At 39.8% G+C, this 14,708-nt stretch overlaps 1 protein-coding gene across 2 annotated transcripts; it reads right to left on the bottom strand.

The window, feature by feature from the left end:
* Window positions 1–6,230: 6,230 nt before the first annotated feature.
* On the bottom strand, window positions 6,231–11,057 carry LOC115924965. Of its 2 annotated transcripts, none has more exons than XR_004064511.1 (2): window positions 6,964–11,057; window positions 6,231–6,339 (listed from the first exon to the last, which is right to left on the bottom strand). XR_004064511.1 is itself a non-coding variant. In XM_030987995.1 (2 exons), the coding sequence occupies exon 2, from the start codon at window positions 9,768–9,770 to the stop codon at window positions 8,565–8,567; it is 1,206 nt and encodes a 401-aa protein (XP_030843855.1). In that variant the 5' UTR covers window positions 9,771–10,139; window positions 10,764–11,057; the 3' UTR covers window positions 6,231–8,564. The 2 variants fall into 2 exon arrangements, 1 of the variants encoding a protein (XP_030843855.1); XM_030987995.1 differs by having other exon boundaries at window positions 6,231–10,139; window positions 10,764–11,057.
* Window positions 11,058–14,708: the final 3,651 nt, after the last annotated feature.

The following is a 14,708-nucleotide window of genomic DNA, read 5'->3' as shown; positions in this document are numbered from 1 at the left end:
CAAAAGTTAGGTGGTTCTTCGATGGTAGACTAGTCTTCTTGCAGACGGTCATTTTCCTAACTATACGTGTACAACATATGGAAAATTAGAAGGGGGGGTAACTTTGGATCGGTCCGCTAGCGCTCAGAGAAAATGCATATTAAAGAGATTAATGGAAGTTCAAGAACAAGGTCTGATCTTTCAAAAAAATGATATTTTATCAAAAGTTAGGTGGTTCTTCGATGGTGGACTAGTCTTCTTGCAGACGGTCATTTTCCTAACTATACGTGTACAACATATGGAAAATTGGAGCGGGGGGGGGGGGGGGTAACTTTGGATCGGTCCGCTAGCGCTCAGAGAAAATACGTTTTAAAGAGATTAATGGAGGTTCAAGAACAAGGTCTCATCTTTCGAAAAAATGATATTTTATCAAAAGTTAGGTGGTTCTTCGATGGTAGACTAGTTTTCTTGCAGACGGTCATTTTCCTAACTCTACGTGTACAACCTATGGGACAATCGGAGGGGGGAGGGGGGTAACTTTGGATCGGTCCGCTAGTGCTCAGAGAAAATACCTATTTAAGAGATTAATAGAGGTTCAAGAACAAGGTCTCATCTTTCGAAAAAATGATATTTTATCAAAAGTTAGATGGTTCTTCGATAGCGGACTAGTCTTCTTGCAGACGGTCATTTTCCTAACTATACGTGTACAACATATGGAAAAATGAGAGGGGGGGGGGTAACTTTGGATCGGTCCGCTAGCGCTCAGAGAAAATAAATATGAAAGAGATTAATGGAAGTTCAAGAACAAGGTCTCATCTTTCGAAAAAATGACATTTTATCAAAAGTTAGATGGTTCTTCGATAGCGGATTAGTCTTCCTGCAGACGGTCATTTTCCTAACTCTCCGTACAACCTATGGGACAATCAGAGGGGAGAGGGGGTAACTTTGGATCGGTCCGCTAGTGCTCAGAGAAAATACCTATTGAAGAGATTAATGGAGGTTCAAGAACAAGGTCTCATCTTTCGAAAAAATGATATTTTATCAAAAGTTAGGTGGTTCTTCGATGGTAGACTAGTCTTCTTGCAGACGGTCATTTTCCTAACTCTACGTGTACAACATATGGAAAATTGGAGCGGGGGGGGGGGGGGGTAACTTTGGATCGGTCCGCTAGCGCCCAGAGAAAATACGTATTAAAGAGATTAATAGAGGTTCAAGAACGAGGTCTCATCTTTTGAAAAAATGATATTTTATCAAAAGTTAGATGGTTCTTCGATAGCGGACTAGTCTTCCTGCAGACGGTCATTTTCCTAACTCTACGTACAATCTATGGGACAATCAGAGGGGGGAGGGAGTAACTTTGGACCGGTCCGCTAGCGCTCAGAGAAAATACGTATTAAAAAGATTAATGGAAGTTCAAGAACAAGGTCTGATCTTTCGAAAAAATTATATTTTATCAAAAGTTAGATGGTTCTTCGATAGCGGACTAGTCTTCCTGCAGACGGTCATTTTCCTAACTCTATACGTGTACAACCTATAGGAAAATCGGAGGGGGGGGGGTAACTTTGGATCGGTCCGCTAGTGCTCACAGAAAATACCTATTGAAGAGATTAATGGAGGTTCAAGAACAAGGTCTCATCTTTCGAAAAAATGATATTTTATCAAAAGTTAGGTGGTTCTTCGATGGTAGACTAGTCTTCTTGCAGACGGTCATTTTCCTAACCCTATACGTGTACAACATATGGAAAATTGGAGCGGGGGGGGGGGGGGTAACTTTGGATCGGTCCGCTAGCGCTCAGAGAAAATACGTATTAAAGAGATTAATGGAAGTTCAAGAACAAGGTCTGATCTTTCGAAAAAATAATATTTTATCAAAAGTTAGATGGTTCTTTGGTAGCGGACTAGTCTTCCTGCAGACGGTCATTTTCCTAACTCTACGTGTACAACCTATGGGACAATCGGAGGGGGGGGGGGGGAGGGGTAACTTTCGATCGGTCCGCTAGAGCTCAGAGAAAATACGTATTAAAGAGATTAATGGAGGTTCAAAAACAAGGTTTAATCTTTCGAAAAAACGAAAGAAGACTAGGCCGCTATGGTCGTAGCGATCTTACCTTTTAATGAAATATCAGTTTTCGATATAATATTATTTATTTATATTAGATTAGACCTTGAGCAGATTATAGACCCTCGATCCCCTTCTCAAATAATTACCCTGTATATTAAACATATGATGGGGGGGGGGGGGGACGACCGTCTGTAAAGAGAATAGCTCGCTATTGCTGTACAACTTTAAATGAATTATCATGAAATTAAGCGAATTTTGATGCTTGTTGATATCGGTTGTAATTCGAAAATGCTATCGCTCAAGACAGCTATCTTGAAGGAACTGAATTGCTTAAAACTGGAGAGCATGCGGGAGCTCGCTCTCGGACCCCCAGCAGGGGTTATGCCTGTGATATACCCTCCAGGGCTCTAAGGCAGGGCCCTGGACCCCACCCAAAGGGCTCGTGCTAATTAAGACAGCTATCTTGAAAGTTCTGAATTACTAAAACTCGAGAGCTTCTTGGCTCTCTGCTCCCTGGACCCCCGGAATGGGCTCTAGCTGCCCCTGCACCCAGTACACCCGGACATAGCTCAGAGCGGAGCTTCTCAAAGTCCGGACCGCCCGGGTGTCCCTGTTTTTTTGTTTTTTTTTACATTAAAAGAGAACCCACACAGGCCCTCTATCATTTGATACAAAATGTGCAAATGGTGCCATATGTAGCGTCAAAAATCGTCGCGCTGCACACAGCTAAAATTAACATTAATTTATCCCATATTATGTTCTGTAAACAATAGAGAATTGTCACTCCGCATATAATGTTAATTTGTATGAATTAATAAACCATTTGAGACATAGATATGAAATTTAATGGACTTATTCTTTCAGTTTTAGTCAAAGAATTCTCATCATTCCATGGCCGAGATACAATACCCTTGGATCAGATATAAACATTTTAGACGTTTTAAACAAGGCTCATTTTCTTCAGTTTATAATTTCCAGTACTGTAAGTTTTAGGAGTAGATTGTCTGAACATTTGTGCATCATGGCGATGCTTTCGTCTTGCAATCACTCAATTTGTGCCAAAGTTTACTGGTTTAAGTAGCTTACATGCCGTAAACTAATGTAATTTCCCCCTTTGGTATTAGCTACGTACCAGTTTGACTGTCTTCACTCTTGAAGTATTTATAAAATCACAAAGTTATGTGTATGAAAGCAATTGATTTTAAAAAAAAATTGCCCATTTTTTAGGACTTTTTTACAGAATCACATCTTGACATTTAAGTAATAAGTTTGAGAACCACTTGCCTGGCTTACAGTTTGTATCGCTCTAGACGGCTATTTTGCAGGTTAATATTTGCTCGACCCCGAGCGCGGCCGGGGGCTAACACATCCTGAACCCCACACTATACACGAATCCGATATCGCCCCAAGCTCCATCTCCAACGTTAGCGGCGCTATGTCCCGGGGGGGGGGGGGGGGGGTACTCAGATTTAGTTTGGACTGAGGGGGGGGGGGCGGCTGAAGCGTCTAAACCCATGTCCATTAAGAGTCATCTTGGCAGAAAATAGTACCCATTATTAGGGACTTCCATTCAAAACGCAACCCATGTTAAAAGGATTGCCGTATTTCATTGCATGAATGATATACACTTTCACGTACTATAACCCCAAAAGTGCCATTTTAAAGTAAGAAAGTGCCCCTTCCCCTTTTAATAACTTTCTTTTCTAATAAGAGCCACTTCTCCATTCCCATAAAAGCCCCTTCAAATCTGATCGGTGCCCTTTTTCTTTCAACTAATGCACATTTTTCTTTATTATAAGTTCCCCTTTCTCATTCTCATAAGTACCCCCTTTCAAATGCGATAACCTATTTCACCTCTGATTATTTCCCTTTTAACAATGATACGTGCCCCTTTTCTTTTTAATCGATCTATCCCCTTTTCATAAATGCCCCTATCAAAATCTGATGGATGCCCCATTTCCTTCAACAAAATAATGCCTAGTACCATTCTCATAAGTGCCTTATTTCATCCCTTGTGAGTGCCTCTTTTCAGTTATAAGAAGTGCCCCATGTTCACCTCTTATTATGTACTTAAACACGTGCTCCTTTTCTTTTCTAATAGGTGTCTAATCCCTTTCGATAAGTGTCCCTTTTCCCTCTCATCATTAAACGTGCCTCTAAAGCGACTAATATCAATTTCACCCAAAGCTCGCTCGTTACACTCACTCGCATTTATAGATGATATAATTATGTAACTTATCAAAGGCCTTTACCGTCTTCCGTTTTGAGAATGTGCTTATAACCCCATCAGGATTGTGTTTTTTTCTTCTCTTTTTAAGATGTATTTTTTCGCACTGTGACCGATCAAGTCCTAAAATGTTTCCTCGCTCGCTCGCAAATGATTGTTCAGACCATCACACCCAACTGCAAAGTATGATGCTTAAAGGGATAGTTGAGTTCTGTTGCAGAGGGCGCTACACAAAATAATTTTTTTGAGAGATTATGAAAAACTGAGTGTCAAATTTGAAGAACATAATATTTAAATGACAAAATCATCTTTGTTTGATCAAAATCGGTTCAGAGAGGCGGCTGAAATATAACGATTTCTAATATTTGTGTACCACCACAAATATTAAATATTTTGAAAAATTTGAAAAAACCATTGAAAAAAACGAAATAACGCCTTTTAAGTCGTATTTCGCTAATGCCGATGTTGGCTTTTTGTTGGCATTTTCGTGTTGCTTATATTACCCACAATAAGCCGGCTCACGTATTGTTATTTTTAATTAAATAATTAATTAACGGTCGCCGTGTTTTTTTTTAAAGTAGAGCTGAATTGGTATGATCGTATTGGCTAAATTTCAGACATTTGAGGTCTAAAATTACCTTCATAGCAATTTTAGGTTCTAAGAGGGCACTATAAATGTCATAGATAAGAATAGGTGCAATAACCATGCACTTGAAGGCATTTGCGGTCTGAAAACAGAACTCAACTATCCCTTTAAGCAATTTCTGGTATGATATATAAATAGAAACAAATATTGAAAGCATCCCAGATAATGTGATAATGTGGTGGTTATTTTACCTAACAGCTAAGAAAGCAATAAATGCTTGTTAATAAGCAACCAGAAGACCGACGGCTTAAGGTCCTCTCCGAGGGACCTGGTAATGAGGATGAATGCCTTACCAAAGGGCATTAGCACATCGACATTGTTTCGAACCCGGGTCACCGGATAACGAGACCACTGCTCTACCGACTGAGCTATCGCGCCTCCTCAATGTAGGGATATAAACCAATGTCTAAAAAAACTTATACTTTCGCTTTGAGATTTCCCTTTGTAGGTGCCCTTTTTTCAAGAAAGTGCCCTTTTTGTTGCCCCCCCCCCCCCACTTTGGAAGTCGCTCCGCCGCCCCTGCTTCCTATTGTGCTCCAGCCTCTTTAGCTTTTTTTTATAATTTAAAACCAATCAGTTTGTAACAATTATGTAGCAAATTGGAAAAGAACTTGTGGGAAAAATCAACTAAAAAGCAAACTGAGCAGCACCCAGGACCCGTACATCTCGAAAGTGCTCTCTTAATCTTGAATTTATTAGTATGAAACCCCACAGAATTTTCTTTTGCGTACGCTCGAGGAGTGGGTGGGATTACCTGTTTATGTCAGAAGCGATGAAAAAGCGAAATAATTTCAAATTGTCATTTTAGCGAGATTATGGGTGAGATATTATCCTGAAAAAATTGGAACCAAAGTGAGGGCACTTTTGGGGATTTTGCATCACAAAATTACACCCCATGTTAAGGATTTTTTTTGCAAAAAAGTAACCCATTAAAGCAGCACAACTCCTTATACCGTATTAAGTGAGTACCCCCCCCCCCCCAGGCGCTATGTCCGTTCGCCATTACTGAGGGGGGGGGGGGGGACTCCCCTGTACACGAAACCCACGCATCGCCTACAACAGCGTACGTTCGTTACAGTATCTTTTCGAATCGCTCGATATTAGCTTCTATTTTTGCATCTTGTAGATAGAATAAAGCGCTTGGGCACTGAGGGATATCGTAACTTGAAAGGATTTCAGGCTGATGGGGTCACTCCACGTCTCCACCTGTGGCTGCCTTCATAAATCTTTATATGAAGGAGTTTCGTCTAACAATAAATCCAACTGTTGTTATTCACAAGGCACACCGATGAAAATTAACACTGGAAACAATTTGCTAAAGTCCAACCAACTTCTGTTTTATTCAGCAACTCGTAACTTCACTTTCATATCTTCGGTACAACCTTCAGGTTAATTACTATCTCCGGTAAACCTTCAGATAACAATCTGTAATGATAATAAACAAACAAACAAATAATGAATAAATGTTTCAGCATGTAAGCATATAAAAACCCTATAGCTAAATTAAAGATACTGATTACAACACATTAATATATGACGCAAGATTAAAGTTAAACTGGATTAAATATCTATGTGAACACACCCTGCATTGAAACTATGCAGTAAACTATTAAACAGTACACACAAGCAAAGGTACATGAGTGTGAACAGGGCCGCATTCAGATGCGGTTCGTCACTTAAGTTCCTGTGCTAAATAACTAACAAAGAAAATTGTTTCTTTCCTAAACACTTAGTTTTGCTCTAAATTCGACATGAACTATATATAATAAACAAGTTATCATCTACATAGTAGCAGAATATTTGCTACTTTGAAACACTAAAATGTACTGTAACTTCTGCTTACAAAGACAAAGAACTCGGCTTTCTACACTATACATTATACACACTCATCTCTTTGTCTACTCCTAAAAGCTAGGTACAACATCTAACATCATCTTTACGAAACTCCTATAAAATTCTACCAAACTCAACTGAGATTATATTAAGATACATCCTAGCATTCTAGTATATATCAAATAACATATATAGAAATAGATATCGTATTCTTACCGAATTGGGCCTGTAGTTTGTTCCACAAAATAACTAAAAACTTTCTGCTGCAATGTTATGTAACTCGGACCTTACTGCATCACTTCGACATTCAGAATGACTGGGGTTTGCTTCTCCCAGAACATAGGTGGAGAAGAACAAAGAACTTCCTGTCTCTGTGACTAGTAGTATAATCTTAAAGTAAACAATAGCCCCCAAGATATGCTGGTAGGCATATTAAGACACTGGTAGTCTCATAATAAGACTCTTCAAACTATATAAGAAATGCACATTTCTTCACTACATACTGATGTAGTGACATGGCTCCTTTAAATGTTAGTAACATTTACTAAAATAACTGTTAATATCCAAATTTAAGACTACGCTACAACATAGATAGACATACTGCACTACTATTACTACCAAGGAACAACATTAACCTCTAACGATCTTTCATGTAACATTCATGAACATTAAGAGAAATCAACTTTACCCATCAATGCTCCAAATACTGCTTGATTGGTAAACAATCCCAATTAGTGTAATACACAAAGTTAAACTTAGATGTATATCAAGTATACTTAATCAACCCCTTCCGTTGATAACCACATGAATACATGATCATATGTATTGTAAATTAGTAAACACATTAAATGAAGACACTCCTGACATCAGGAACATATTATACAACAATAAGATAAAGGCTCCTTGAGGGGGAATCCCTACCGTCTTCTGCGTGATAATGACAAAACTAGTTTGCAAATATAAGATAAGACAACAAGAAACGTAAGAGTCATGAAACTCAGATAAAGGTAGAAATCTAGAAAAAGGGATAGAGTGAGAAAGTGATTTGGAAAGAAAGAGAAATAGAAAGAAAAAGACTGCTCACAATTACTTTTACACCTCTGTTATTAACAAGAGAACAATTATTCTAAGCTTCTACCGGCAGTAGTAACACAAGTTTGTGGACGGGTCTATCAAGGTAACAAGGTTTCTTCAGACGTTTACCATTACTGTCCAGAGCTCCATCAGTCATGAGGAGCTTTACCTTTCTAACACGTCCGTCTTGACTAGGAAAACTTCTGCTACCCTTGCTAGAGGCCACTGGACGTCTGCAGTCTCCTTCACGATGACTACATCGCTGATGGCCAGGTCTCGCTGCATTCGCGTCCACTTCTGACAGGGCTGTAACTGCTGGAGGTACTCTCGGTGCATAATTCTGGATGACGTCATCCATGAATGCTCTGTAGTCTCCACCAAATTTGGGTTCTTCCGCAACCTCCCAGGCAGCTGCTTCCATCTCTTCAAGGGAAGTGGCTTGTTGAAGGAAAGGTTTGGCTTTGCAAACTTCGGAGGCAATGGCATCTCATAGTGGCCATTGTCACATCTGCGGGTACCACTCTCCAAGATCTCCTTGAATCCCATCTCCTCCACGGAGTACCGCTCACCATCTGCAGTTAAGTCCTTGAAGCCATCTTTCGGAAACTGGATGCTTTTCTCAATGTCCATTATCTCCTTGGCCTTACTCTCATAGGCAAACTCTGGCTGCATCTCAATTGCAGATATCCTATTGCAGATCTGAACACCATCCTCCTGCACCGACGTCTGGCAGACATTGCCAACTACTCCCATCCAAGTGCTGTCTTAATGGCATACGGGTCATCTTCTCCTCCTGCTATCACCTCTCGAGGGCGGATGGCTCGGGGACAGTTATTTCCAATTAAGAGCGATACCTTGACACTCCTGTTGTATGGCATCAACTCATGAGCAACTGGCTCAAGATGAGGCCACTCCTTCAAGCCTTCACTCCTTGGGATCTGGGTTCTGCTAGCTGGAATAGACTCTCTAGAGAAGCACGGGTGTAGGTCAATCTCATTCTCCCTATTGAAGTCCAGCACCTGCAAACCGCTCACCTTCATGCTCCTGACGTTGGCCGTTGCGTGCATGATGGTGAGCCCGAGGGTAGTATCAGTTCCCTGTACTCCTAACTGCTCACACAGTTCGTCCGAAACGAAGCCTACATTACGCTGATCATCCTTGCACCTCACCCAGTCTGGCACAATCATACAGTGCTCCTGTTCATCTTGGTCTTGAGGAGCGCAGACATTGGTGTATTTGGATGCGGCTTCCTCGGGTGGATTTATCTGGTTCTCGGTTGGCTGATGCAGACAGGCAAGGGGGCACCCTTCACAAATCTTGCAGACCTTCCTCTCAGTGCAGTCCTTGGCTCCATGACTGTCAGCAACGCCGCTAAATACGGGTATCTCCAACTTTGGAACTTGACTCGCAACAGCAAGTCTCTGCGTTAGCACGTTTTGTTGCACATGGGCCATGGACTCTGCCATCGTTTCAAAACCTGTCTGGTTAGAAGTTCTATCAAGAATAGGTGTTGTTGCGCCAACTGCCAATCTATGGATGGAATCCCCTGGCTGTTCCTTTGGCAATTTGACATGTTCGATGACAGCTTCAGAGCTGTCACTCTCTTCCTCTCTTTCTAATCTATTTATTTTGTCAGCCGGCTTCTTTCTCAGCGGACTCAGCTTCAGCTGTATGAGCTTTCGTTTCTCATTAGCAATTAGCTCTTCTAGTTGCTCAACCTTTAGAGCATCGAGCCTGTCCTCCTCGTCCATGATAGCTAGTTCTAACCTCATACTCTCAATAGACATCCGTAAGCTCGCTACACGTGTAGCCTTCATGATGACTGCATCATGTTGTCCTGCTTCCACATCGCTCTTGGTGAACTTAACACCAGCCAGACTTCTAGCCTTCGATGTGGGATTCCTCTCTGTCGTCGTTTCACGTTGCACTGCAGGCTCTGATAAAGGCATGACTTCAGGCCTTTATAAACCTAGGTCTGCTTACAAGTTCATTAAACGGCTGCAAAAAGTCTTATTGCTGTTCGATTGTCATTCGAACTTCATTCGTTATTGTGGAACTTCGCTTGTTATTCGACTTCGAATAACAGGCAATCGATTGTTATTGTGGCTGCCTTCATAAATCTTTATATGAAGGAGTTTCGTCTAACAATAAATCCAACTGTTGTTATTCACAAGGCACACCGATGAAAATTAACACTGGAAACAATTTGCTAAAGTCCAACCAACTTCTGTTTATTCAGCAACTCGTAACTTCACTTTCATATCTTCGGTACAACCTTCAGGTTAATTACTATCTCCGGTAAACCTTCAGATAACAATCTGTAATGATAATAAACAAACAAACAAATAATGAATAAATGTTTCAGCATGTAAGCATATAAAAACCCTATAGCTAAATTAAAGATACTGATTACAACACATTAATATATGATGCAAGATTAAAGTTAAACTGGATTAAATATCTATGTGAACACACCCTGCATTGAAACTATGCAGTAAACTATTAAACAGTACACACAAGCAAAGGTACATGAGTGTGAACAGGGCCGCATTCAGATGCGGTTCGTCACTTAAGTTCCTGTGCTAAATAACTAACAAAGAAAATTGTTTCTTTCCTAAACACTTAGTTTTGCTCTAAATTCGACATGAACTATATATAATAAACAAGTTATCATCTACATAGTAGCAGAATATTTGCTACTTTGAAACACTAAAATGTACTGTAACTTCTGCTTACAAAGACAAAGAACTCGGCTTTCTACACTATACATTATACACACTCATCTCTTTGTCTACTCCTAAAAGCTAGGTACAACATCTAACATCATCTTTACGAAACTCCTATAAAATTCTACCAAACTCAACTGAGATTATATTAAGATACATCCTAGCATTCTAGTATATATCAAATAACATATATAGAAATAGATATCGTATTCTTACCGAATTGGGCCTGTAGTTTGTTCCACAAAATAACTAAAAACTTTCTGCTGCAATGTTATGTAACTCGGACCTTACTGCATCACTTCGACATTCAGAATGACTGGGGTTTGCTTCTCCCAGAACATAGGTGGAGAAGAACAAAGAACTTCCTGTCTCTGTGACTAGTAGTATAATCTTAAAGTAAACAATAGCCCCCAAGATATGCTGGTAGGCATATTAAGACACTGGTAGTCTCATAATAAGACTCTTCAAACTATATAAGAAATGCACATTTCTTCACTACATACTGATGTAGTGACACCACCTCTCCCCTGTTACATTTAAGTTCTATTCTTGACTCGAACAGAAGAGAGTTTACACAGGTGAACATGTGAGGAAAGTATTTATTAAAAGGCATGAGTGCGCCCTCTGACTGAATATACATTATAGTACACTGTCGCTCATAAAGGTGGAATATTTTTTTTTTTACCCCAATTCATGGAATTATTTTAAAAATTATTTAAAAATAATAGATCTAGATAATAGTATACATTCTCAGATTTTATTGAATAATAATTTGCCAATGTGTGTTTCGGGTGACTGCTAAAGCATGTGTATGCTACTATGCTTATCAACTAGGGGACCTACGCCCTTAAGTCATAAATGACAGTAATGAGGATTGATGCCCCACAAAAGGGCACTAATATAGCACATCGACACGGTTTTGATCCTGGGGCCTCACAGTTACGAAGCCATTGCGTTGTCACTGAACCATGACTGTACGCAGCGGGGGCTAGGGTAGGGGGCAGTTTCCATAAATAAAAAATACAAACAGAAAATGCAATAAATTTTCAATAATTTATTACATTTTACCCCGATTCCCAGCATAAACAAATCTTCTGTGTGCCCATTCCTTGAGCCATAATGCATGGCCGTCCAGAGGATTTGTTTATGTTGAGGACCGGGGTAAAATGCAATAAATTATTGACAATTTATTGCATTTTATTTATTGAAGCGCGGAAGCTTTTACGTTTCATTAAATCAATAGAGAAAGAAAGAAGGACCCCAAGGAAGAACAGTAGTGTTCTATAAACACTGCTGAATTGGGCTATCCACCGTTTCGTTAAATTATTAGAGAAAGAAGACGATTCGTTGTACCATTCTCGACTCTTAAAGGTAATACAAAGTTTTGATATGGGGTCATGAATTTGGTTCAAATGAACATATTGGAAGCATATGCGATCCTACAATATTCAGTAATCGTTGTCGCGGTCGAAATCGAGTCTAAGTTATGAAATTGTAAATAATAAAAATGTTATGTTGTATAGCTCCCTCTCAAGGTCAAGAAATTAATTAATAAAAAAATAATGTTTCTTGACTAAAATCGACCAATTAGCTATTCCCGTTCGGAAATGATATACCACAACTACATATTCTGAGATTTTCTTGGTCGCAGCTACTATTGTATGGCCGTATGAGCTAATTGAAATTCATCAAAATTTACCGGGAGCACCGGTAAATATTTGTATTCAAATTCTCTCGAAAGCAGAAGTGTTTTAGGGGCTAACATTTCTAGTGCTTTTAATACATCCGCAGGGGCATCCAAATATATCGAAATTGTAAAGAATTACTATCCACTCATTTTTCAAAATTTCCCAAAACTTTGTAATACCTTTAATCCTTGTCTGAATTCAGTTCCCTCCCCCCCCCCTCCCGCGCGAAGCGCGAAAGCTTTAACGTTTCATTAAAATCATTTAAGAAAGAAGACGATTCGCTGTACCGTTGTTGTCTCTTAATCCATGTCTCAATTCAGTTCCCCCCCCCCCCTCCTGTGCGAAGCGAGGAAGCTTTGACATTTCATTAAGTTATTAGAGAAAGAAGACGATTCGTTGTACCGTTTTCGACTCTTAAAGAGAAGGTTGAGTTCTGGGAAGAGGTGAAAAATTATTTGTGAGCATTACTCATTCTTATTATGCAAGTGTGGAAGAACATCAGTTAAGACATGTTCCCTGAAAAGCATGGCTCTTCAAATGCCTTCATATTCTAAATATGCATGTAACATCGTAAAAATCGGGGGGCCGGCTTTTTACGCCACGTGTTCGTGTAGTCCCATATAAATCTTTCTGTGCCAGTGTTTGTAACTTTACCAAGACTTGGCCAAATTTCTTATCATTTTGATTATTCCAGAACCTTGCAATACACACAAATTCTTATATGCTAGATGATGAACCTTTTCTGGTCGGTTCCACACCGTTTCTTTCACAATGCAATCGCATGACCAGAACTCAACTTCATCTTTAATCCTTGTCTGAATTTCAAAACTGTTTTTTGTCTGCTTCTTTTTCTTCCTACGTCCTCTTCCTTTTCTCTCCTCTCTTTTTTTGGATCAGTTGAATATATTTTGCTACCTTGTCCGCCCCCGGAAACTCAGGGGTTTAAGGCAATAAATTACGGTCAGATAAGCATTCAGGGGCCCGCCTTAGGGCCCCTGGTGGGGTCGAGTGTGCGGAAACCCCGGAATATCAGGGGTTTTAGGCATTTCATTCATTTTCATTTCATTTTTATTTTTCATTTCCAACAAAATATAATACATAATAACGAATACAATGTAAAATGTATACAAAACATAGTTACATTTGTAATAAACAATTTATACATTTTAGTAAGACAAAAAATGAATTTTAAAATTTAACTGCAATTATATTTTGAGGAAATGGAGAGGTCCACTGAAAAGCAAAGCTTGTAAATGTGGACCCCTCAGATAATAATGAGTGTGAACAAAATATGGAATACATAATCAATGAAAGAAGAATAGTGGCCAACAGAGAACATTTATTAAAACACGTATTGACTGTAAACAAGAAGACGTAACAAATTACATGACGAAGAAAGAACAGAAAAAAGAAGAAAGAAAAAAATGAAAAAAATGTGGGCTGCGTTTGGAGGGAAGGAGAGGAGAGAAAAGGAAAGTTGTAGAGATCGAGCACGAAATAGGGAGCGCACAAAATCCTTGAGATAGCTGAAACAAAAAGAGCAAGAACATGATGGCAAGTAGTTTTTTTTTTTTAGATGGGCTGCAGAAAAGAGGTAAAGAAAACAAAATTGGGAAGGAGATGTTCTATCACAATAAATTTCTAAATTTCGCATTTGATTACGGTCAGATGAGCATATTTTTATACCTTATTTGTGACGCTGGCAGAACACTGATTGGCGTGAGGTCCAGCGGGCGGAGCCCCAGAGGCTCAATGGTTTTAGGCACTAACTTACGGTCAGATGAGTATCAAGGGGCCCGCCTTATGGGCCATTGGTTGGGTCCCGGGGGCAAAGCCCCCGGAAGCTCAGGGGTTTTAGGCGTTTAATTACGGTCAGATGAGCATTTTTTTATACCTTATTTTGTGGTGACACTGGCAGTTAACTATTTTTTCTTTCTTGCTCTCTTTTTTTCTATTTCTCTTTAATATTCTTTTTCAAAAAAGTGGTGGGGGGGGGGGGGGGGGGGGGGGAGCTGGAGGTCCCGAACCCTGCCGTTCCACGGGCCCTGACATGTAGGCATCTCAAGAAGCATATTTCTTGCCTGGCTGTAAATTTAGGAATTTGTCATTTTACAACAAACGCATAAAAAGTATTATTTACTAAAAAATGAGGAAAAATCTCTGAAAATTGTGTCATTTCAGCATTATATGTAAACCACCGTTATGGAATTAGAAGGAAAAAAAAAAACGTTTAAATTTGATTTCCCCGATCAGTACGCCAGTGCCCCCCCCCCCCCTGATCTACACTTTGTTGCCGGAAAATCGCAAATGATCTCCCCTTCCTTTCTTCTTTCTCTTTATTTCTTTCCCTTTCTCTCTCTTTCCCTTCTCTTCCTTCTCTCTCTTTTAGGTTGCTGGGGGGTGGGGGGAGGCAATGTCCTTTCGGTCCCCACCCTTCTCCATATGTTGTTGGTGGGATTAACCGGGAAAATTG

Source organism: Strongylocentrotus purpuratus, unplaced genomic scaffold, assembly GCF_000002235.5.
Source record: "Strongylocentrotus purpuratus isolate Spur 01 unplaced genomic scaffold, Spur_5.0 spur5_scaffold_17, whole genome shotgun sequence".
Classification (NCBI taxonomy): domain Eukaryota; kingdom Metazoa; phylum Echinodermata; class Echinoidea; order Camarodonta; family Strongylocentrotidae; genus Strongylocentrotus; species Strongylocentrotus purpuratus.
Note: the sequence above shows the minus strand (reverse complement) of the source record. Positions and strands in the feature narration are given on the sequence as shown.